This window comes from Neophocaena asiaeorientalis, unplaced genomic scaffold (assembly GCF_003031525.2).
Source record: "Neophocaena asiaeorientalis asiaeorientalis breed wild unplaced genomic scaffold, Neophocaena_asiaeorientalis_V1.1 scaffold11, whole genome shotgun sequence".
Classification (NCBI taxonomy): Eukaryota; Metazoa; Chordata; class Mammalia; order Artiodactyla; family Phocoenidae; genus Neophocaena; species Neophocaena asiaeorientalis.
This window is the reverse complement of record NW_020173124.1, coordinates 3,780,140-3,805,598: the sequence shown is the minus strand read 5'-3', so window position 1 is coordinate 3,805,598 and position 25,459 is coordinate 3,780,140. Positions and strand designations below refer to the sequence as shown.

At 36.7% G+C, this 25,459-nt stretch overlaps 1 protein-coding gene across 1 annotated transcript in view; it reads left to right on the top strand.

The window, feature by feature from the left end:
* Nucleotides 1-25,459, top strand: part of ZEB2 (zinc finger E-box binding homeobox 2) — a 73,473-nt gene that overhangs the window by 35,275 nt on the left and 12,739 nt on the right. The window contains exons 3-5 of the mRNA XM_024744091.1: nt 3,981-4,052; nt 22,456-22,644; nt 23,338-23,552. Of these exons, the coding sequence (XP_024599859.1) occupies nt 3,981-4,052; nt 22,456-22,644; nt 23,338-23,552 (476 nt within the window). The remainder of the gene's footprint in view (nt 1-3,980; nt 4,053-22,455; nt 22,645-23,337; nt 23,553-25,459) is intronic.

The following is a 25,459-nucleotide window of genomic DNA, read 5'->3' as shown; positions in this document are numbered from 1 at the left end:
GTGAGCGCTATCATGATTTACTCCACCTTATGTGTTTTTTCCTCACGATATATATAACAATAGCATTTTTATAAATAGGTGAAATGGGTGGGAAGGAAACAAGTACAAGAGTCTACCTGTATGCTATTGTGATGTCACAGACTATAAAACATCGAACATAGGCAGAGTAATTGTTTGGTGTACTGGAAGGAGGATAATAAAAGTACTTCCACTACTAAAGAACATTAAATGTGAAAAAAAGAGAAAAAAAGACTGATGGCAGTTTGAGTGTAGTGTATTTGTTTTTCGTTTTCCTAACATACTGTGCCAAGTTTTGTACTCTTTTCTGTTTCCAGTTTTGCTTTCGGTGAAGGTTTCTTGAATCTCAGCAAGCCCACACATAAACATGTATCGTTATATCCATTAAGACTTAAGGTTTTAGATTTTCAACTATGAGGGAGAACTCGGCCAAAGATGCTTGAAAGATAAATACGTTTAATTAGGGGCAGAGGATGATCATTAAAGGAAGTCTGACTGCTGCAGAAGTCATTAACAATCTTAAATGAAATTTTTATTTTTATGATAGCCATTTACATGTATAATAAGAGCCAATGATTCTTAGGAGCAGTGTGACAGAAACAGAGTGTGGCGAGAACTCATGTAAGACATACTATTTAAATGAGCTGGTGTTAGCTATTCATATTTGTTAATGAACTAGATATGCAGGGCTATAAGAATGAATGTTCTGATGCTTTAAATTTTAATATCTAGAAATCAAGGGTAAGGATCAATTACTAGAATTTCCACCCTTAAAGGAATAATGATTAACGATATAACAAATGTACAGCTGCAAACTTCTGGAAAAAAAAGTTTAATTTAAAAACATTAAGATCAGTAGTTGAAAAAGGGCCAAAACAGCCACGTCAAGCTGTAGTAGTCTGTGATCATGGCAGTTTTTTGTGTTGGTCATGGATCATAATTCCAAATGTTTTAATATACAATAATCCATATGAATGCATTACAGACCCTGTTATCACCTGTAGTTAATGGTGCCTGTGATACAAATGAACAGGCTGTTCTCTGCTCTTACCTTTATGGTAAATAAACTAGCATTCTGGAGTCACAATAATTAAATAAAATGTAAATCCCTAATCTCATTTGGCTATTTGGACCAAGAAAGTTACCCAGCTATTACCTGTCTGGTTCTAATGATTAGTAATGATTTATTGTTCTTTTTTTTTTATTGTTCCAAAAGTGCTCTGATGTGGTGCCTTGATGTCTAATGAAAAGAAATTGGTCTTAAAAAGCTACTCATTGTTTATCCTGACTCTTAGATAACACATTTTTCTTCTGATAAAATATTTTTCTTATTTATTGTTCAAAACATACAATATAGACAATAATTCTAATTCTGGTGCTGTTTTATTTAGTAGTGTTTTATCCCTGGTGCCTGGCTGTCTACCATCATACCTCAGCACATAGCTTTACTCTGAGATAAGCCCCCTCTCTTTTGCTCTCTCTCCCATGCTTTCTGTAGTTTGTCTGCAGGATGCAGGTTTTCCACTGAAGAGCGCAGTGGAGTTCTTACTGTGCCTTTCCGGTTCCAGCACAATCAAAGTTTTGTGTTTAGAATTGTCCTTGACATTCTTTCGTCCCACAATGGGGTGGACACAGTGTGCTGGAAACCATGACATCATTATCATTGACACAGACTTAAATAAATCACCTGCATCTTGGCCTCTTTCTGCTTATTCAAGGATTCTTCATCTCGAGGAAGAAAGTGCTCTTTATTTTTATAAACCTTCATCCCAAGGGTGACTGGAAAACGCAAACTTTTACAAGTGTTTTAAAAACAAATATACTATGTGGTTTTAGATACAGTATGCTGACTCAGAGGTGTCTTGGGAAAAAATGTTTAAGGTTAGGCATGAGGCAGAAAGACAGCCAGGATTGCCTTTAGTTCAGGGGGGATACTCCTAACCCACGTTATGATGTCCTTCTGAATACGGATTCATGTGAAACTTAATTAAATAGGCATAGGCATAGTATTTAAAATACATACCTGAGCTTGATGTTCAAAAAAGAAAAAGCTTGATGCTCAGTAAATTGAAGCAAAGTACGTTCTGGGTGAAAGTGACACCATCTCAGTTGCACAATCTTTGGTAAAAGAGGGTTATAGCTAAAGTGTTACCAAGTGCCAACTACACATGTGAATACGCAGCATTTAATAATTTGGGAAGCAACTACCTCCTGTAACTTCTCTTTACGTTTTCATAAGAAAATGACAATGAGGAAGGAAGTGCAGCAGAAATCTTGAACATTACCACTATTATGCAAAAAAAAAAAAAAAAATGCTGTTAACTGTTTTCCCCTCAGTGACTTGATCTCTCAGATGGAAAACTTATGATTCTTCTGACTCTTGGCTACCAGAAATCACATGAGAGGAGCGAGGAAGAAAGACACAAAAGTTATATTTATATCTAGTACTGAACTTCTCAGAAATACCTTAATTTAATTCCTTGCAGAGACTAATAAAAATATCAGATGAGGGAGGCTTTTAACCAATCAATTATTATAATTGACAATAAAGTATTGCTGTACATTGAACTCCTAAATGTTTTATGCAAAATGTCCCAGTGAAAATATTCCTTAAATAAGGGAGAAATCCAGGGCCAAGAATGAATTTAAAGTGGTCGTAGAATTTAAACAAATATCATTCAAATTATCTGACTAGTATTATGCCCAGTGGCATTAAATTAGCATCTATTTATATCTGTGTACTTTACCTTAAGAGGCTCATAATTTTTCAGTTCTGATGCCATAAACAGATATGCTGCAGGATACTACTTGAAAAACATATATTTTAATTTTGTTGTAACATTTGCTAGAATCTGTTTTTCTACCAAATAATTATGACTAGAATGTGATAAGCAAAAATGGTCAGGATAAATTTGGGAATTCACAGAGTCCTATTTATAAAGTTTCTCTTGTTTTAAACAAAATGATTATCACAGAGAGATATTCATCCTGGATCATGTTTGGTTCTCATTAGTATTGTTATTGTAAAAATAAAAAATTTAAAAGTCCATGTTTAATTTACTTTCTTGAAGGATTTTTAACTGTCAGCTGTCCTTCTCTGACTTCACATATTCTACAATTTGGTAGGCAGAAAATTTGAGAGTTCTCCTACTTTCCAGACTCTTCCCATTTTAAAATATTACAATTTTAGAAGATGACCTTTTATCATCTATAGATCTTCAACTTCAGTGTTACATATTTTCATCTTCATCAGAACATTGAGCTGTTCTTATAGCTATGTTTTTCCTCAGAAAATGACTATGATTCCCCTACTGGGGAATTAACGGTAAGGAAGAAAGATATTTATGGAGTGGTAGGGAAAGGAATAAGGAAAATATGTTTTAGAAGTTTATATAAAACAGTGAAACAGGTGTTTTCAGTACCTCTGGGACGCTTGTTTTATAAACTGGGCATTTCAAGTTTAGTATGTAGAATTAGGTTCTTTAAAATTTCGCTTGCATAGATTAGCACCATCATAGCTACTCCAAGGAGGGAAAAAAAGCATGAAAATAAAATAAGAAATTCTGACTTGTCTCTGATAATCCAGTGTTACCAGAGGCATAGCAGCCAGTGTGCCTCTTCGTCAGTACAAACACTTAGTTGCTTTTGACTCTTATTGAAAAAATAATATCTTTCCCCCTGTTTGTCACTAGAACTGCCACTAGAAGAAAAGCCTTTCGTTTGTCCCAAATAAGCACCTCTGTTTTTCACAGCTTGCAGTAATGCTTAAAGTAAATAAGTTCTTGTGCAGCTAGCACTATTGGATTCATTCAGTTGCCTGAACAAAGCTATTGTTTAGAGGTTTACAACAAGCCTTTTCTCTGTTTCCTTTAAAAGAATCTTCCTTGTTCCTGTGGTAGGCATGCTTAGTATAGTAAGCCTTTCTACAATTTTCAAATGCTAAAGATAATCTTCCCCCACAGAAGAAATGAAGGAAGACTATGACACTATGGGGCCGGAAGCCACGATCCAGACCACAGTTAACAATGGTACAGGTAAGTAAGTTTACCACGCCAAGGTCATGTTTGTCCTGCGTCATGTGGATTTAGTGCGTCAGGGACAGAAACACTGACCCATCCATTTGTATGTCTGTGATTTAAAATTAAGTCAGACTTTTACAATTCTCTTGTTTTGTTTCAAATCAGAATTCTCTGTTTTGGTATTTTATTCAGCAAATATATCTTTTATTCTTAAACCCTAATTTGCCTGTGAAAGTTAAGAAAACTGAACTGGATTTTTTTTTTTTTTTTTAAATATAATCCCAATCAAGGTTTTTTTTTTTTTTTAAATTAATTCATTTATTTATTTATATTTTTGGCTGTGTAGGGTCTTCGTTTCTGTGCAAGGGCTTTCTCTAGTTGCGGCGAGCGGGGGCCACTCTTCATCGCCGTGCACGGGCCTCTCACTGTCGTGGCCTCTCCTGTTGCGGAGCACAGGTTCCAGACACACAGGCTCAGTAGTTGTGGCTCACGGGCCCAGTCGCTCCGTGGCATGTGGGATCTTCCCAGACCAGGGCTCGAACCCGTGTCCCCTGCATTGGCAGGCAGATTCTCAACCACTGCGCCACCAGGGAAGCCCCTGAACTGGATTTTTAAAAATATCTTTTCAAAGCCTGAGTTGGGCAAATTTCTGGTAGTAATTTTTATTTTAAAAGACTACATAAATATAATTTGAAAATTGTAATATAATATGCCTCTTCCAGTCACCCCCGATATTAGTCATTGAGATTCAAACGATATGGTGTAATTTAGATTGTAAAATGTTTCTTCAGAGCGACAAACCAAAATTCTGTGACTGTTCCTCATAAAAACTGATCATCTGAGTTCCTTTTTATCCTATGTTCATTTTATTTCTCAGTACCTTCTAGTTCCTCTAAATAATATTTTCCAGGCAAAAGTTGCATAAAGAATAGACAATTTCACTTCTTTTCAATGAAGCTAAAAAATTGCAGTAGGAAGGTAGTAAGTGGTGCTTTGTTTTATTCTGCTACTGCTGTAGAATGGAGTTTCAGGACAATTGTGACCTTCCATGTTCTTTTCCAAAAACTGAACAGCAACTCCTCTCACACCCTCTCACGTCACTAGTGCAAATTTACACTGACTTACTATGTTTCTCTCTCTTTTCCTGGATAAGGCTAAGTATTTTTGGTGTTTCAAACAATCCTTCATACCACCATCCAAAATATTACCATAGTGCCCAGTATAAGGTTAACTTCTAAAGCAAAAGCCAAAAAAAAAAAAAAAAAAAAAAATCACATAACTATTTCCACTCAACTCACCAATGAAAGCAAGTCACAGCTTTATGAAGTTTTAGAAATGTAAATAATTAAGATGATATTCATATCTCCCTTATGTCGAAACACATCACAATAGACTGTTCATGCTGTGTTTCTATTTAGAAAGCTCTTATTAATAACTTACCACGCACTAATTTACATTCTTGGATATAAAATAAGAGAAATAATAAAAAACTATTGTAAATTTTCCTTCATTTGAATAATGTCAATTTAAGGTACAAAAATGAAACTGTACAATATGGGATTATGGAAAAGGTATAGAATTAGGAACCTATAATCCTGATTTTTAGCCACAGCTCTGGCAATAACTAGATTGCAACCTTGGGCAAGTCAATTGCCCTTCTTGGCACTCAGTTTCCACATCTGAAAAATGAATAGATTGCACTAGTTGCTTGTTAAAAATATTTCTAGTTTTAATATTCTATGTTGTAGGGGTACCATCACTGTGTAAAATAGAAACAAGATAAAATAACTTCTTATAAAAACACAATAATAAAGAGATACCACAAATTAGATACTTTCTGTAATGTCCCAACTCATAGGATCAAAAATGGCTTCATGTTCCTTTTAAAGACAATTGTTAAATTTCAACCTCAAGCATAAATAAACTCTAATTTCATTAAATTTATAGGCATTTAAAGTGTCGCTGTTCCACAAAGTGACAATTTACTAGCTGTTTTATACACTTAAGGTCTAAAGTGGGGTTAATAAAAATGGTTCCTGTTCAGAAGATTTAAAAATCCATTTTGAATGTTCCTTCACATAGCCTTAAGATTCACCTTTTCCCATACGATTTACTATTCCTTATAGTTCATATGTATTCAGTCAATAAATAGATCAATAAGTATTCATTGAGTGTCTTCTGTCTGTTCACTTTCATGTGCACATGTTCTGGAAGATGGACCAGGAAATCTTAGACATGGCTATTATTTAATTTAGAAGATGAGACCAACACACAAGAAAAAATAATAAACAATAAGTGAAAACATGTGATAAATATGCAACAAATAGTAGGAACTATAATTATTTCAAATTACAGAAATATGAGCGATCCTATGGGGTGAATATTCAGAAAAGGCTTCATGAAGGAGGTGAAATTTGAACTAAGTTCCTTTTCAGTAGTCGTGAAGGAGCGAGGAAGGTCCTTCTAGCAGAACAGGAGTGTGTAAGCCAAGGAAAGAAATTGTAATATCTATTCAGAGGATGGCAAGTAAAAGGATTTGGCTGAATCAGGGCGTCCTAGGAGGCAATTCATGGGAAATGAAGCTGGACATGTAAGTTAAATGTAAGTGGAGAATGTAAAGCAACAAACCAAAGAGTTTGGGGCATGTTATACTACCGTGATTTCTGTGAAGAAAAACTAGACTTTGAGAGACCAACTGGAAGTCATTGTAGTTATTCAGGTGTGACGTGACAAAAAGCCTGTCCTCGGGTGGCGACAGTGGTGAAATTAGTAACATGACTTCTTAACAACCAATTGATTCTCTGGGTGATGGAATCAAAATGGCTTCAGGATTACACATCTGCATGTTTAGAACATGGCAAATACTTGCTATTTCTAGATAAACAGAAAAAGGATCCAATTTTGAGAAGACCTTGAGCTTGTCTTATATATATATATATATATATATATACGCACATATATATGTATATGAATGTTCTTTGGAAATGAGGAATTGAAACCCAGGAAGTCAGGGCTAGAGGTAAAGATTTGAGAGTCATGCAAATATAGTGAGATGGTATTTAACATCATGGGACTAAGACATTTACAATAAATATACTGAAACATGTAGAAAGCTGAGGCCAGAGCTTCTGGTGAGTAAGGAGAAAAATCAAATTCATTAAAAGAAAAAAGATTAAGAGAGAAAAAAATTAAATATCCAGGAGACAAAGAAAGTTTCAAAAGTAGACAATGGTCAATTGAATCAAAAGATTCAAATAACTATGACTGAAAGAATGCTGAGCAAATACATTGGACTTGGTAATTAGGAATTTACTGGTGACTCTCAGCTTAGAACTCTGGCCTTTTAGAGAATAACGCATATTTCTTCCCAACCATAAGTTTACTGCTTCTTATCCCTAGCATCTTTTTGGATGCTAAAAGCATGTGGAATTGAAATAAGACATCTTTAGTGGTTGAAGTTGCTTATTAATGGAGTATCTTTTCTCCCCACATAGGTCCTACTGATCAAGGTCAAGCTATTGGCTTGACCTTCCTCTCCAGCCATCCCAACCTATAGTGATATCTTCCTCCAATGAACTCTTATAGAACAAATCAGCTGACCTTGCTGTAGATGCTATAGTGTGTTGTAACTTAATATATTGTCTTTTCCAGATTAGACTGCAAACTCTGAGAACACAGATTGGTTTTAGGCTACCACATTGTCTATGAGAGTGCCTTAAAATTAATAGGGTCTCAACAAATATGTTTTTATTAGTGAATGGATATGGAATTCTTTAATATCAGATACATTTTTCTTTTTTAATCAAAGCAGAACAAACACATTGGAATAGATAAATTTTAAACAGGTTAGCATATTTTCTGATAAAAAGTGTTGTTATTAACTGGAATGAGTTGTCAGGGGAAGTCAAAGAAAATGTCTCTATTATTTCTGGATATTCAACACACAAATTTCATTCCTAACTGAAAGTAAGGAAAAGACCTCTAAATTTCCTATGCAAGTCTACAAATCTATTACATAGTAGAATTTAACCAAGTTCATATCAATGAATAGAGTAGTCTTTTAGAATCTAAAAGTATCTCCTTCCTAGTATATTCTGCTGAATTAAAATCTGTAGAAACCACTCATTCTTTCTTAGCCTGACAGCATCATACACCTTCCTAAAGGCCATCTCTACCCGGAAGCCATCTGACAGTCTCCCACTCAAGATTAACCACTCATTCTTTTGAGGGTCATTCTCTCTCATATTATAGTCACCTGCAGGTATGTTTCTCTCCACTAGATTGTAAACTATTTGAGGGCAGGAATGATATGGGATTTTGGTCACTTTCTCACCACAGACCCTAGAATGGTCCTGAGTCAGAAAGAGTTTTTGTAGAAATGAGAGACAAACAGCACTTGAACTTTCCTTTCCCATTTCTGGGTTGACATACTTTTGACAGCAGACCTGAAATAATCAATCAGACATTTTCATCTCCCATTATTCCAATCCCCCAAATGAGGAAGACTCAGTTACATTTGACTGGTCTCTAGCCTTCATGTCCTCCTCTGTTTAGTCTGTCCACATTCTTCCTGTAACCCTTTTCTCATGGTCCAAATTCCCTTCTTAGAATCTTTAACTGTCCCTCAGTACCTATAAGACAAAATCCACATTCTTCAGACAGGTATTGAGTGCCGTCCATTTCATACCAACAGTGTTGCATTCTTGTCAGGCCAAATCCCTTGGTAATATCAAAAAAGAATCACATTTATACCAACCTCTGAATCTCTGCCCATGCTATCCCTTGAGGCCCTAATCTCTCACTCCCATTTGTCCAATTATCCAAATTCTACCCACCTTTCTGTTCTTCAAGGCTAGCTCACCTCCCATTTCCTTAATGTGGCCATCCTTGAACACCCACAAACCACATATATCTCTTCCTTGTCTGAAATCCCACAGCCCTCAGGTGCACACCACTGATTTTAGCATGTTGAATTGTTCCTCTTTATGTTGTTTGCACATATTTCACCTAGTTAACTTCATGGAGACAAGCAGTTTCTTGAGCTATGAAATAGGGGTAAATTAGTATGACCTTAATATGTGCCCCCCAAATATTTGCTTTAATAAAAGGGCTAGTCCCGGTTTGCCTCAAAGTGCCTAGTACAGCAGTGAACACACGGTATGCATTATGACTGGTAAAATGAATGAATGAATGAGCAAATGAATGAATGAACGAATATTAGGTGGAGAAGAAATGGGCTCTGAGAAAGGAAGTCACAATAGGTGAAAACGTTCCCTGTGAAGGGGATTAAGTCCAGTATCTTCAGAGAGTGAAACCAGGATTTAAGTCTCTGAAATCTACTTGTTAAAGGCAAAGAAAAACAGACTATCATTACTTTTTTACAGCAAAGTTAGATTAGCAGCATAGCAAAATTGATCTACAGCATATAAAGCAGTGAAAGCCCTGATTTATAGTAATAACTTTCTACATTGCATTTAATGTTTCTATATTGGTTTTAATGTTTTAAAATTTTTAAATGTATGCTTTAACACGTAAAGAACACCTTTTCACAAAGAACTTTACATCTTCCAGATATTAATCTGGTTCAAAATCAGAATGAAATTATTATGTAGAATTTTTTTTTTTTTTTTTTTTTGCGGTACACGGACCTCTCCCTGTTGCGGCCTCTCCCGTTGCGGAGCACAGGCTCCGGACACGCAGGCTCAGTGGCCATGGCTCACGGGCCCAGCCACTCTGCGGCATGTGGGATCTCCCCAGACCGGGGCACGAACCCGTGTCCCCTGCGTCGGCAGGCGGACTCTCAACCACTGCGCCACCAGGGAAGCCCCTATTATGTAGAATTTTTAAGAGTGTGTTTTAAAAGGTATTTTCTAAGAAGATTAGAGAAATGGAAAAACTTGGGAGCATTATAAACATGAGTTTGCCAACATGCTAGTAGTAACAAGGATCTAACTTAGGTGCATGGTGATCATTAGCATTAATGTGTTTCCACGTGCATATCAAGACCTAAATAAGCCCCTGATGTTTTCCTCTTTGACTGTGTGAGAGTTACCTTTACTTAAACAATCTAGCACTCTTGTTTTAAAGGGCTATTAATAACCACCTGCATCTTTGCTTCCTTTGCTGGGAAGAGGAAAACACCTTACATCTAGGAACTGGGTAAGGCCAGTTGAGGTCTCGGTTCTTAATCTTATATAACACAAGAAAATTATTGTCCAAGAACTAACTGTACTGACTGTAACTAACAGTCGTTAAACATGCTTCCAATATTTTAGGAATAATATATAAACACTTTTACAGATAAAAAGGCAAAAGTTGTTTTGGGATGCTCTAGATTCTGGAGTCAGATAAACTACATTTGAATTTTGTCTCTACCAGTTACTAGTTACATGAACTTGAGTATAGAATAAGCCTTCATTCTACATCGGTAAAGTGGAAATAATGATTCCCTGTTTACAGAGTCTGACTGTAGCGATTAAATGGTATATCATTTTTAAAGGACCAAGTACAATGCCTAACATATACTAGATTCTCACCCTCTCTTGGTTATTTTTCTGGTTTGTTTGCATCTCCGAGTAAGCTTACCCATTTCTATTCATTAAGAAATAAATGCATTCTGAACTATTTCCTCCCTTTGTACAGGCTTTGTACTGGCTCCTCATTAATTAATGAATTCTCTAGAATACCAAAATACAATATTTAACACATTTGTAATGGAAGGACTAACCAGTCGATTCTGAGAACCTTGGCCAATTAAATTCCTTTGACGTCTTGGAAAACTACCCAGACAAGTTGTAGGACACATTTCTTTTCACTGCTCTGAGGTTGCATTTGAAGTTAAAATAGAAAGATTAAGAAAGAGTAGCTTAGTTTTCTATCTCTCTTCATCTTTATCTAGCACCTTTTTTTAAATGTAGAAGAGGATTTAGTAGTATTTATAATGTTTGTGTATAAGGATGTTGAAAGCTCTCAAAGATTTTTCCTTCACTTGTTCACTGACTAGCATCAGAAATCATATCTTTTTTTCCTTCTGTCCTGTATAACAATCAAATAAACAAATAATATTTGTCACTTGTTAACACCCACTCAACTATTTCCATTTGTTCTTTTCATAGTATTTGTTGTGTGCTGAATTGGAACTGAGGTTCAAGAAACAAAGGAAATAGAAGATATAGTCCTATCCTTAAGGAATTCAAAGTCTTATGATGCCGTTAGGAAAGACAAAACTCACAATGACATGAAGGCAAAAGTTACAATTATAGCTTCATTAGCTATTCAGATCCATAGTCAATTTGGGAGACCCTACTAAGTACAAGGCATTTTTTTAGGCATCGTGAAAGATATAGTGAACACTCACTGTCATTAATGACTTACATTCAATTGGGTAAAAAAAACCAATGGAAGATGAATAAGAAATGTGTGTATAATGTTTAGCACAATTTTAGGCATAATACATGTTCAATTGTTGCTAGCTATTATTGTTATTATCAGTAATGATTATAATAATACATGGATTAAGATGTTTTATTTGAAATACAGAAAGCTATGTAGGTTCAACTGAGAAGTTTTCAGTATTGAAGAGGGTTTCTGACAGAGAGCAGTGTCAAACATTAGAGACATGAAATTAGGGAGGTGACTTACGAGACTGCACATTTCAGAGAAGGTTTTCTCCAGGACAAAGGCTTGTTGAACATGCCTCTGTGCAAAAAGAGAGACAGCGAAAATGGCTGAAAATGTAAAAGGAGATGAGGCGAAAGATGGAGTAGGTTATCAGAAGAGCTGTGAGGGAATAGCTTTGGATGGTAGCCTTGGCTGTGGGCAGAGACACATCTTTTTTAGCAATAAGATCAAAAGAAGAAGGGAGACTTGTTGTAGAGAAATTTCTGTTGAATTTTAGGTAGTTGATGGAATTCACATCATTTAAGTTACACTCTTTGAAGTAAGTAGGAAAAGGTATCATCAATTGACAGTATGGGAATGGGAATAGGGTTGGAATCTTCCGGAATGGAAATTTAGAGTAATTGCTGTGGACAATGTATGGAGATTCAATTATCATCATGAAAGAATATCCTATTTTGATAACATAGACAGAAACAAGGCTATACAATTATTTACGTTTCTTTAAACATTTTTTATATTCTAGGAACAGAGAAATTGGGCTGGATTTTAGTTTGGCAAGGCCAGAATGACACAAGAACAAGGGGCGGGGATGGAAGTGAGTTCCAGCTTCAAGATGAACTGAGGCAAGCAAAATCAGAAAGGGTGAAATGGCCTGAGGGACTTGTCAGGGCCTGATTATCACAATGAAGTACCTGTTTCAGGGGATGAGGACCTGAATGATGGGGTGGGGCGATAGGTTGAAATCAGAGAGTGAAAGTTCCAAGTTTCGCTCAGAGAGATGGCATTGTCCCAGGGTTAGCCATCCCAAGGGGTGGCTGGCCATCCCTGTTGTTGGACTAGAGAAGATTAGAGCACCACGCGGCCAGGATTCTGCACGGACTATCTTTTGAGTAATGAAATTTCCCAGAATGACAATAATGACAGCCTGGGGTGAACATATGCATGGGATAAGTGTCATTTTACTTGAGCTGTATAGGTTGTGTCCTAAGACATGATGGTGAAAATGGATGACAATAGATTTCAAAAAATTACAGATTGGAGGCTTTTTGAGGGTCCAGGTTAAGTTTGCTCTTCCCCATGTTTCCCCTCGGTAGGTGCAGTGTTTATATAGCCTCGATGGTTGATAAACAGGTTGCTTGTTGAAACAAAGCATAAACGAATAAACAAAAAAATGATGAACAAATTAATAAAATAGGCACTCTGGTTTGAATTGGGGGTATGAATGAAGGAGTTGGTTGACCCATCTGTGTGTCGCTCTGCGTGTTAAGACAGATGAAGGTGGGAATGGCTCTGCTGGAAGGGTCTGTGAGGGATGGAATATTATCAAGAGATGACACAGTTTCATTTAATCTGAAGAACTGGAACTCATGTAGGAGGACATCATTAAGCATGTGGGGGGACAAACAAGTAATATGTGAAATGGGAAAGCAAAATGAACCGTGAATAAAGTGTTTCTGGGTCTCTAGTCCTAACTTAAGCTTAAGAACTTTTTTTTATTTACTAAAACCATAATTAATTAATTATGTAATTAATATAAATTCTTCCTTTGCAAGATGTTTCATAAAGTTAGTTTTGAACTGAGTGCCTTTTGCAACATGATTAAAATTAGGAAATATCAGAATGAGAAAAATACAATCCCTAAATATTAAATGGAAATTTTAAATAGGCATCGTGAGTGGAGCATTTGAAGAACTTCCGTGATGTTTTCCATTTTACCCCAGTAGACTTAGGTGCAGGTCACTCAGTCAAAAAATAAAACAAGTGCATAGCATTCAGAAGAGCAAGGACGTGAAAAGAAAAATAGAGAAAAAAAGTTTCAAATATGATATTTTATTTACATTGAAGTTGGCATTTACATTGCCTTTGTCCCTATTAATTTTACAGTGTTATAATGTTGTTGTTCAGAGCTACTTACAATGTCAGAGCAATCATTGCAGCATCTAGGACCTATTCAAATTATATCCAATCAGTTAGGCAAGAAGAAAAACTAAAAAGGTGGGGTTGTTTCTCTCTCTGTCTTTCTCTCATATGGACTCATTATGATATAGTGTAAAGAGTAACGGGTTAAGAGTCAGGATACATGAATTCCCCATCCAGCCCTACCAGAAATTATTTGTGTAATGTTCTGTGAATCATTAGCTTTACTGTACCTTAGTTGTATCGTCTGTTAAGTGAGGACATTAGACTAGAAATTTTGGACTCCACCCACCCTACCCTTTCTTCTAATGAGATTTTACTGGGAAGCGTGAACAAAGGAAACAAAAAGCATGGGCTGTGTGAGTTGCCATGGGAGGGGGAGGTTCTCAGGTCTCCTGCCTCATGATCCTAGACCCAAGGCCAGGGTCCTGGGTGTGTGACCTGCAGTCACACAGGGGCCTGCACTGGAAGGGCCTTGCCCTTGGTTTGATGCTCTACTGCCACCATTTTGCACTGAGCCTGGCAAATTGTGTAGGCAATCCTGCTTCTACCTCACAAAAGGTGTTAAGATAATCTCTGAGTATGAGTAGGATAGGAAGGGGTGGGGTCAGGGATTCCCCACCTGAAATACCACATATAAACACCAATTTTGTTCAAGTGTACAGGATCCTTTGGCAGTATCTTGGAAGCAACTGAGTCCCAGGTAAAGATCTAGACCTAGATTGAAAATCTTGTTTGAGCCAGAAACACTGTGATACAAGGTATAAGTCCCCCAAATTGGTAACAGGAGTGATAAGGTTAGCAGGCTATCGGTCGGTTAAGCCTCTTTAAGCCTGAATTTTGTGTGTCATATCATTAGTATAGAAGAAAGTGGAGAAAAGAGTGAGAATGTTTCTGTACCTTTGTTGTCTTCTTGGTTTATAGCTTCCAATTCCTCTTATTGCTCTTATATGGAGTTTAAGTTAAAATTTTTAATATAGCTAGCTTTCTTCTATGGGTAACAGTAGCCATACAAGTTGTATCATAAGGTATTTCTCAGCAAGAGTTGAGTTGGATGTATAGTGTTAATCAATTGTGCAAGATCAGCTTATCAGCTAATTCAGTTAGTACCTAAATACTTAACAAGGAGAGAGTTCTGCTCTTATAAAGCATGTCATTTTCTTGTGCATAAGATCAGTCACATTTTTATATGTTGGAAGAGTTTAGTCCTCCAGTCAGATCTGTCATGCATATTATCATTTTAAATTTTTTTAGTTAATTTCACACAATGAGTTTCTAAAAAGAAAGTATAGAAAGAGATACGTTCTGAGGAGAGAAAGACAGAAGTAGCACTTGGCAGGTTAGACAGGAGGGTCATTTTCAGACTATAATCAGTGTACACCGAGAACAGCCTGTTACTTCCTGGCGAATGAATGCTGCGGTTTTATGAGCTTTGTTTGCAGTTAGGAACAGCTATCTCCACTTCACAGCAAGAGTTCCCACAAGAAATAACTGATATCCCAAGCTTCTTGAGTGTCTCCTTCATTCATTCAGCAAATATTTAATAAGCACTGTTTTCCTTGTGATATTGTCTGTGGTTTCCAGGCACCTCTGAAATATTTTTTCTTAATCTGTGGATATGGGTCCTCCATCAGAAAACTGTGTTGCGTTGAGTTTTTAATTGAAAAGAATACAGATAAAACTCTCTAGGCCTAGCCAGTGAATAAAAAAGCAAATTGATTAGGGCAAAGAATTAATTGAAATAATGCAATTCTGAAACTTCGAAGATTCCCTAGAAAGCATATACTAGCTCATTTTACAGAAGAAGATATTGAGATTAAAAAACATAAGTAGCTGAGTCAAAATGAGTAGTCTAATAATTTTAAACCTGGTCTAATCATTCAGTTAGTGGGCATTAGCTGTGTGCCTGACACTGCCCTAGGCACTGGGATAACAAAGGTGAATAAGACCCTCCATGCCTCTATCAGCTCATGGGCATGTAAACAAAAGATTATAATGTGATGTGATAAATTCAACAATTGAGATATGCAGATGATATTCTGTAGAAGGAGGGTATGAACTCAGGTTGAAATCATCAGAAAGGCTCCCTGACATGGAAGTAATTCTGTGCTGTTTCCCAAAACCACGTTACTGAATGCCTTATTTAGCCAGGGGAGACAGAGAATTGAATTCCCAGAGTAGTGATTCTTTAACTGGGCATGTATCAGAATCCCCTAAAGGGCTTGTTAAAACACAGATTGCTGATTCCATCCATTTAGGGTGGACCCCAAGAATTCGCATTTTGAACAAGTTCCCAGGTAATACCGATGCTGCTGGCCTGCGGACCACATTTTGAAAACCACTGTCCTAGAGCATCCTTAGGTGTCGTATGTCTCTACAGAAAGCATATGAAAGAGCACTGAATTACTGGACAAAAATACCATACTTCATAAACCTCTCTAAAATATAATAAAATAGTCTGAGTCTTTTTGGTAATATACCAATTCCAAAATTTTAGGTTTCACAGGTATATGAAAGATAAACATATTATCTAATGGGAATTTTTGTTTCAAAGGCGTGGTCTTTGTACCAATACATAGCAATCAAAACTGTCTAAGGGTTAGTAGTCTCTAAATCTGATATTCAGAATCCCCTAATAAAAAAATCTCACTTTAAAATTAGACTCTGTCCCTGACTGGGCTGCTTCCTGCTGTTTAGGGAGATATTTGATCCTGCACAGTACTACAGATTCCCATCCCTTTGGAACTTTTTCTCCTGAAGCTCTTACACGTTGGGAACCCTCACTGGCATCTGAATATGTGCTCCCAGGAGAAAGCCATGTCAGAGCAGGCATGGAGAGACTGGCCCAGAAGCTGTACTAATTCCCAGGAAGCGAAGAAAACTTTGTCACTTTTGACCTGGCTTTACACACACCTCTGTAGCAGTCGGAGGCTCTGCTGGGCTGCCCATGTAGCTGTGTAATGAGAAAAAGATCATCTTCCCTCATGGTTGTTTTTAGATATTTGGTGCCAGTATGTATTTCAGAAGCCTTCTACAGAAAGGCACACGTGCATTTTTAATGATAAAATGCCTATATTACATTAATTAGTCAACTTTAAACAAAGTAGCCATGAGGATTTATATACCTCAACAAATGCTGAATATGGGCTTTCTTTAAACTAAAAAATTTAATACAAATGACTAAATTAAAAATAATTTTCTGTGTTTTATTACCATCTAAAATGTTGAGAAAGAGACTATTTTTCAAAAAGACGATGAATACGGTTACCTAGATTTCAGGTCCCTTTGCCTTGACATTTGAAGTGAGTAAAAGCAGATGATATGATAAATGCATAATTTCGATGTTAGACTGAGGAAGTGTGTGTGTCTCTGTGTGTGACTCTCTGTGTACATATGTATTTATATTCCCCTGATACACATGTATTTATATGTCTGTGTACTGCAGAATAACAACCATTTTATGTACTTGTCTCTAAATATGAGGATCATAGAAGTAGGAAAACAATTCTCAGTCGATATCTTTGTGTCCTTATCCCCAAGTACACTCTCTGGTACTAGTAGGCACTCAATAAACAGTTATTAAACAAAGGGATGGATGAATGATTCTGCTCAGTTTTTTACATATACTTAATTCAGCTCTTCTAGACCCTCCAAGATATTTTCTTTTCCAAAAGAATTATTTATTCATGTTGATGTTTATTAAAATGGCTTAGCATAATATTCAAATATATTTCTTTAAGTTTTAAGTGAATGTTAAAAACATGCTGGGTAATAGACCAGTGTTAATAGAGCGCCTGTCTTCCTACATGAACACATGCTTGTAACAAAGAAAATAAATGGTGAGGGAATAAAACTAAAGAGAAAGAAACAGAAAAGGGGAAGCAATAAGTATCAAGGTCTCATCATAACATAAGTACTTGTAAAAGTATTAAGAATCTTTGAGAAATACCTAAAACAAGTCAATTATGGGGAGAGCAGGAGTTGAATGATTTGAAGACCAACATAACTCTTTTATTTAGAGGTTTTCTTTAAAGATGTTAACATTGCTTGTTTTTAGGCAATAACTTGAAAAGTTAGTCCATATTGATACTCATCATTATCCAAAAATATCAATATCTATGATAGACATAAGGGTATATATGAAAGTATTAGCAACATTAGTAAGCATGACCAACATATTTACAAGAAATTTGAGGCTGTTCTGACTTAAGGAACCTAGAAATTTGCCCTAACGATATTAAAATACACTTGGCTATGAGGAAACATTTTTAATTAATGAAGTTCTGTTTTTGGATAGAGGAAAGTTTACCTGACCTTGGGGAAGGTTGAGATATTTGCAAGACACTAGGGTAAATTTTAGGACTAAATGCAAAATCTCTGGAGAAGGTATGGGAAGAAATTATTTGACGTTTCTTGTGAATTTTTGCTATGGTTTGATCATAAATACCATGCAAATATACTTTGTCAGTGTGTTTTGGCAATTCTTCCAAGGATACCAAGGAGTGAAGAGAAAGACAGGGAAAAAAAGGAAAAGAAGGTTTATTTTACACTAGAAAAATGCAGTGAGGAATTTTATAACTTTCTAGCAGATTTTCTACCTCATCTCTGAGTCCACTATACAGTATTACAAAATCTTTGTAAAGACCAAAAATGCAGACTTCCAAATAGAATCAAAACATTATCCTTCCCAAGAATTTTGAGAGTAACAAAAATTTAATTCCATCATTTGTTCTAGAATTGTAACAGTTAGGGCGATTTGGAGTCTAGGAGAATGAGACACAACATAGCCTAAAGTAGAAAAGGGAATTTTTCTGCTCTCTGGAAGGACGCAGGTGCTGCTTGGCCTCAGGAACAAGTGTAGCTAGAAAAGTACTGTCAGGACTTGCCATTCTGTCTCTGCTTTTCTCTATATATCTGCTCATTTTCTCTCTTCGTAAGTCTTCTTATTCTACATGGGATTTATCGGTTCTTTCATTCTACATCTTATAGCTGCAGTCGCTGGGAAAAAATAAATCTGCCTTGGTGATCTCTTTGGAACCATGTTCTAAAATCACGGGGAAGGGATTGACTGAACTCAGTTGGATTAATTGGCTACCACTGGACCAGTGAACGGTTTGACCTGGAGGATGGAGGGCTAAGATTGCTTCACTTCGGGTGCAGATTAATCCACTGTAACTAGGGGAGCAGAATCATGCAGCAACATGGCAGCTGCCTTGGGTACCATAAGGTTTGGCAATAGGGACAGTGGGGAGCCATGCCAGGCAGAGGAGAATGTCATGGTACTGGACAGAAAAAACCACATATTACTAGTATCCATAGCAAAACCAGGGAAAAACACATTATATCCATGATGGTCATACCTAGTTCATAGAAGGCTAGATTCTAGCCCACTTAAGTGACTATAGATATTGAGAGATATAACTAATAGCATATCTATACCACATGAAAAAAAAAATCTTGATAGAGCAAATAGATTTAAATGTTTGGGTTTCTTCGTAAAACCCTTTTTGAATACTCATCTGAGCCCTATCAAACTCTTGCAAGTATTTATGATCACGAATACACAGTTTATCATGTAATTGTTCTACAGTTACTTGAAGAGTAGGTCTGAGTTCCTAGCTCAACTGTAGGTGTCTTGTCTTATGCTTCCTTTTACTAGAAGACTTCTGCACCAAGATCAGTGTTAAGGACATAATTTATTCCACATTCATTCCATAAATGATTCTTGAGTGCCTTCTAATTTCTAGGCAATATATTCGATGCTCAGGCCACAAAGATGATCCTTAATGAGAGCACATGATTTGATGTCTTTTGTCCCTATCACACTTGACACAGAAATCTAGTATGGCCAGATCTGATCTAGAGAGTGAATTGCTTCTCCAAATACCAATAGTGTATCTAGATGCAGTTTAGTTTGCCTATCCAGAAAAATCAGAATTTTCCTCCCTTTTAAGCCGAAAGGCTATTAATGCAAATCCAATTGAATTTGCATTTGATTACATTTCTGATGGAAACATTCATATGCAAATGAAAATCCATGCAAAGATAGCCAGATAATTCAGATACTTGCTGAAATATCAAGATAAAATTAGCATGATATTAAATGTACATCCATCCGTGTTTACTAGATTACACTCAGGATCTTCAAGTGGGACAGTGTTCTTGAAAAACTTAAATTGTGTCTTAAACATTTGACAATGTTCAAGTAGATCTGGATTTAGAAAGTTGCTATTACCTTACTATCTACTGCCACAGTGCTGAAAAAGAAGTCAGTCCCTGGTCAGATCAGTCAGGTTGTTCAAAAAAGGTTCATCTTGGACCCACGTTTTGTCCCCTTTGTCTTTTCTTGCGCTTAAAACAAAAGGTGACTTTTGATAGAACTGAAGTCATTTTGATGATCCAAAATGATGAACAAATATTTTGTGCAAGCTGGCAATTCCTTCATACCCCATAGTGACTTAATGGCGCGAGTTAAATGACACCATCACAATCACCACCAATAAGTATCCTTTGGAAAACATCCATGACAACATGGACAGACCAGAGGGAAAGTGATCCTAATCAATGTCCGCATTCTTCTAAGAAAAGACTTAAGCAAAATTTCAAGATATAAAATCTTAATCCACTATTCCACATTCCAAACCTACATTTGAAGGAAGTGCAGATCTTGGAATCAGACCATTGCTCTTGTTAAAATTAACAGAAGTTGAAGTGGCAAAAGAGAAAAGCTTGAGATCACCGTATTCAGAGTTAGCACTTAGTTTAATAGTCTACAAAGTGTAATGCTCCCCAAGTTTATTTTATTTGATCCAGTGTATTCATTCATATTTTCAAATCTTTTTAGAATTCCCATGCTTCCTGGTGTGGTGAATGTCCCTTACCATCCATCAAATTCAAAAAGCCTGAACCTACGGGAGGGTCTCAGCCTTTCCCTCCTTGGCTCACCCAATCTTTCTCCAAATCTAACAATCTTACTTTTTAAGTATCTCTCAAATCCAGCCATTTCTTATAGTCTCCATCACCAGTTCTTTAACTTTTATCATTTGCCTAATCAATGGCAAGAGACTCCTAACTGGTTTCCCAGAATCTACTTTTCTCTTCCTGCATTCCCTATCATACTGTAGCCAGAGTTGTCATGTTAAAATGCAGGTAATCTATAATTTCATCCAACCATCCTCTCTGCCTAATACCCTTCAATGGCTTCCTGTTTCTCTTAGAAGAAAACTCAAATCCTTAACAGGGCTAGCACACACTGCAGGGTCTAGTCCCTACCTTCCCCTTCACCCTTGCATCACGCTGCTTCCCTTTCTCTCCACACTCTAGCAGTCCTTTCAGATCCCGAAATGCTCCATTTTCTTTCTAGTCACCACTGCTGTACCCCAGCTTCTAAAATTAGTTAACTTTGTGCTTCTCAGTAAAGGCTTTTCTGATCTTCCACACTCCATCAGGTCCCCGTCAGGTCCCCGTGTTACTTCTGTAGTACAACCGTACAGCTTTCTTTCATAACACTTATTTGAGTTTGTAATATTATATCTGCTTTTTGAGACAATATCAGTTGTATTGATCATTCTCACGGCTTCCTAAAGAATGAGGCTGGATCTGTTTTTTGCTTATCAAAACAAGGCGTGATGCCTATCTCATACCAGGCATTCAGTAGATACTTGTTGATTAACAGAAGGTTCCACTTTCTGTTCTTCTCATAACATTTCATAACAGTGAAAGCCAAAAATAAAAATTGACTGGCTTGCTTGAACAACACCCTGCCACAGATTGCCAGGGAGAATTAGGATGGCAAGTACTATAATATCTTTTATGACAGAGAAGGTGAGATGATGAATATAGTGGAATCAAGGTTAACTGTTCTCAAAAACTGTGAAAGTAGGGCCCCACCATTAATTGTACTAGCAAAAGACTTTTCTTCACTTACTTCTGGTAGACAATAATATGGCAGCCACTCTCCCAACACTGTCTTATGCATAAGTTTCTACTTAGGATGTTTAAAGCCGCAACTTATTTCAGAAACATAGCTAGTGGTTTCTAATATACAGTCTTGGGACAAGAGTTACTAAAGTTGATTTACAACTATCATTCATGTCATGGGAATAGAGTCATAATTACAAAAGTTAAAAATCATATCAAAATCACACTGCAGCATAGCCAGTTTCTTAACTCCGTCTGTTACTTTTTTATTTCTATCAGTGTGAGCTTTATTTTATTTTCAGCAGCTTTAAAATACTGAGCTAAACATTGAAATTTTAAGGAAGGATAAACTCCCACATTCCCTGATTTTTTAACAAAGTCCCATTATTATCTCTCTAGGAATATCCGTCCTTTCTCATCTCTCTCGGACTGGGTAGTCCTGGTGGTCTGTGATGTTCAGAGACTGGAGGGTTAAAAGCTTATTTTTAGCAACAGGACGTATACGTGCTTAGGAACATTAAGTGCAGTGGAGTATAAAAAATTAATTATACCTTTCTTAAAAGAAAAGGAAGTTTTATATAGACTACTAAAGTAGCTTTGAGTTCATATTATCTCTCACGTTTATGGATCTGAGAATATAGTTCTGTTTTTTTTTTAATTTTCCCTGAAAAACATTAAAAAATTTCTTTGATTCTTTGTGAAGCACGCAGACTAGTATTCCAAGAAGAGGAAAATAAAATATACTTATTTAACTTAAAGCAAAGTGTCCTCTCTTTTTGCCTATATTATGAGAATAAGCATTCAATCAATAACTGGTCATCTGCAACACTTCCTGCAAATAAACTAGGTATTTGTAATCTTTTTGCAAGTCTATGTGTCTTACTAACAATGATGTAGGCAGACCGAGGCTCCTAGGAAGAAGGCCCTGAAAAGACATTTCTTCTCCTTTTTACCATTTCAGTTAAGAATGCAAATTGCACATCAGACTTTGAGGAATACTTTGCCAAAAGAAAACTGGAGGAACGCGATGGCCATGCAGTCAGCATCGAAGAGTACCTTCAGCGCAGTGACACAGCCATCATTTACCCAGAAGCCCCTGAGGAGCTGTCTCGCCTTGGCACGCCAGAGGCCAATGGGCAGGAAGAAAATGGTGAGGCTGTAATTCATTTTTAGCCACGACGCTGACCTCTGCAGCTGTTACAATTACAAATGCACTACATGCCTGGGTGTTTACCTTAAAATTTGAAGAACAGCTGCAGAGGCATGGAATTTCATGAGCAAAGATTAGAACTGTAATTTTAGGGTATTGTGAAATTTTTTTTGTCAGCAAATTTGTGTCATCTGTACATCCAATAAAGAACCAGAACAATTAGAGCCTATTTCTAAGAGATAAAAATATCTACATTGATTCCTATCTTTCCAAAATATTTCACTTTTGAGGAAAACAAAAAAGTTTAGAGATACTGACCCTAACCTTTGTTCTTCTTTACCGACACCTGAAAAGCTCCTTCACCCCATGACTCCCTGAGTCATATGTGACTAAAGGTTTACTACGAACTGTCAGTCACCTAAAGAGAATCTCCTCATTTATCAGCTGTTTAAATTTCCCCCCAAATGCTCCAGTAATTAATTAATTTTCCAGCACAGTGTGAGCTGATTTCGACAAGTCTGCCCTGGGTGTGCAAGGGGACTGGTGTGCGTGGAGGCCGCGTGCGCCTGTGGCACTCTCGTGGAGCAGATTGCAGTGATTCCTGTCATACCATCCCGGGCAGTCAGCCCATTAGCTGCCATTGATTTACTGACCTTTTGGCCTGCTTCTCTCCCTCTCGTCTCTCGGCTACAGACCTGCCACCTGGAACTCCAGATGCTTTTGCCCAACTGCTGACCTGCCCCTACTGCGACCGGGGCTACAAGCGCTTGACATCACTGAAGGAGCACATCAAGTACCGCCACGAGAAGAATGAAGAGAACTTTTCCTGCCCTCTGTGTAGCTACACGTTTGCCTACCGCACCCAGCTCGAGCGGCATATGGTGACGCACAAGCCAGGGACAGATCAGGTGGGGGGTTGGTTTTAAGTGATTTCTTTCTATAATAACCCCTTAGAGAAACGATATTGCTTTGATTGGCAATCATTATTAATTTTTCATGGCATTTTGAAGATGCAGATCTTTTAATGGTAATAGCTTTAATTGAGGTCTAAATGATTTTTTGATGGTCTCTTCTAATATGATTTAATAGTCTTATGTTCACGATCGAATGAGTGTGTTAATTTCTAATTTAGAAATTTTATTTGCACTTTAGTTTCATTTTTATGTTCCACAAAAAGTGAATGAAATTGTAGCTTTTTAATTATACATTATTAAACATCTCAGCAATTTTAATTCCATTTTTCACCTAGTTTTACTTAGATTTTTTTTTTGTATGAGATCTAAGTCATAGTAAAAGAAGTGTGCATTTTTTCATTTGTCACATAACATCTTCAATTACTTAGACTGTTTTTACAAGCTGCTCCTAGTTTATGAAATTTCATTAAGTGTTTTAAAGAAAATAAAAAAGCCTCTAATATATGTGCATATCTATATAAAATAAACTGGATTACTACTAAAATGTTGGATATGCAATAAAAATGATCCCTTTCTGATATGCATATTTGTTACTAAATGTTAAAATTGCTCTGCCTCTTTCGGCTTACTTGTGTTAAAAATAAAAACTCTGTCTTAAACAGCATAGCATCTTAAATCCTTAAAATGATTGAATAGGATTGATTCATAGTGTCCCTTAAATGTTTTAGCAAAACTGCTCTTTCTGTCCTCCTGGGAGGATTGACTGCAGATTGCTATTATGAGGTGTTCATATGGTAACAGAAATGGTGTGCCTTAAGTCCCAATAACTGGCCCAACAGATCTGGAATCACCCGTAAACCTTGACACCATATCTGTTTTTAAAATTATCGAACAGGATATTGTCTAAAATTCTTATGTTTCTTTCTTATGGGCTTTATTTTCTTTGAATAAGGAAAATGAGAATAAGCAAACATGATCCAGCAGTGGCGATGATACTATATTATGGAATTTTACTATTTTAAGAAAACAGCTCATGTAAATCATTTCATTTATATCTGATTGAACTTGTCACCTGAATGTTTTTCCAAGTTCAGTTATAAAAACTATGCTTGCATAGTTACACTTATGTAACAGTTTCTCTCCCCTTGCTTATATGCACAAAAACTCTAGGAAAAAAAAACCAAGCCCAGATATTTATCTAGCATAACCGCTTTAAATTTCACATGCAGAAGTGTGATTGTGTTGGCGCATTATGAATGGTAGCTTTGGTGTTGAAAAGTCCCCTCATTTGCTCATGGCATTTACAATTAGTAAATTAAAATGATTGTATCATATTAACAGTGGCACAACTAAAGTTTATAGTAGTCCTCTGAGGACTGTGGGGGGAGACAAAGCAGCTGTTGCTGTTTGTTTATGCAACTCAGCAACATATGAGCACTGGTCCCTCAATGGCGCTCGGCGGGCTGGGCTCTGCTTGATCTTTGAAGGTTGCTGCTGTTTGAACAAACCTCCCTGTGTCCCATGTAACACCATCTGTCTCACTAGGAATGTGGGAAGATTCAGCACACCCTAGCAGTTGTCATACCGTTTCTGTGCTGTCTTTTTGCAAAAGGCTTTTGTGTCATTGCTGCTTGAAAAAGGCTGGCCTCCTACCTTGAGCATCTAGAGTGGATGACTGTATTTCTTTCTTTTCTTTTTTCTTTTTTTTTTTCTTTTTTTTTTTCTTTTTTTTTTTCTTTTTTTTTTTCTTTTTTTTTTTTTTTTTCAGAATTCTAAGTCACAGTGCTTTTGTTCCCTTGTTCAAAAAGGTCAGCTGTGTTTGATTATATCTTTGCTGCTTTTAACTTGTCTTTTCAGCAAACTTTTTGTCTTTTTCATCCCTACTCCCTAGCACACTACTA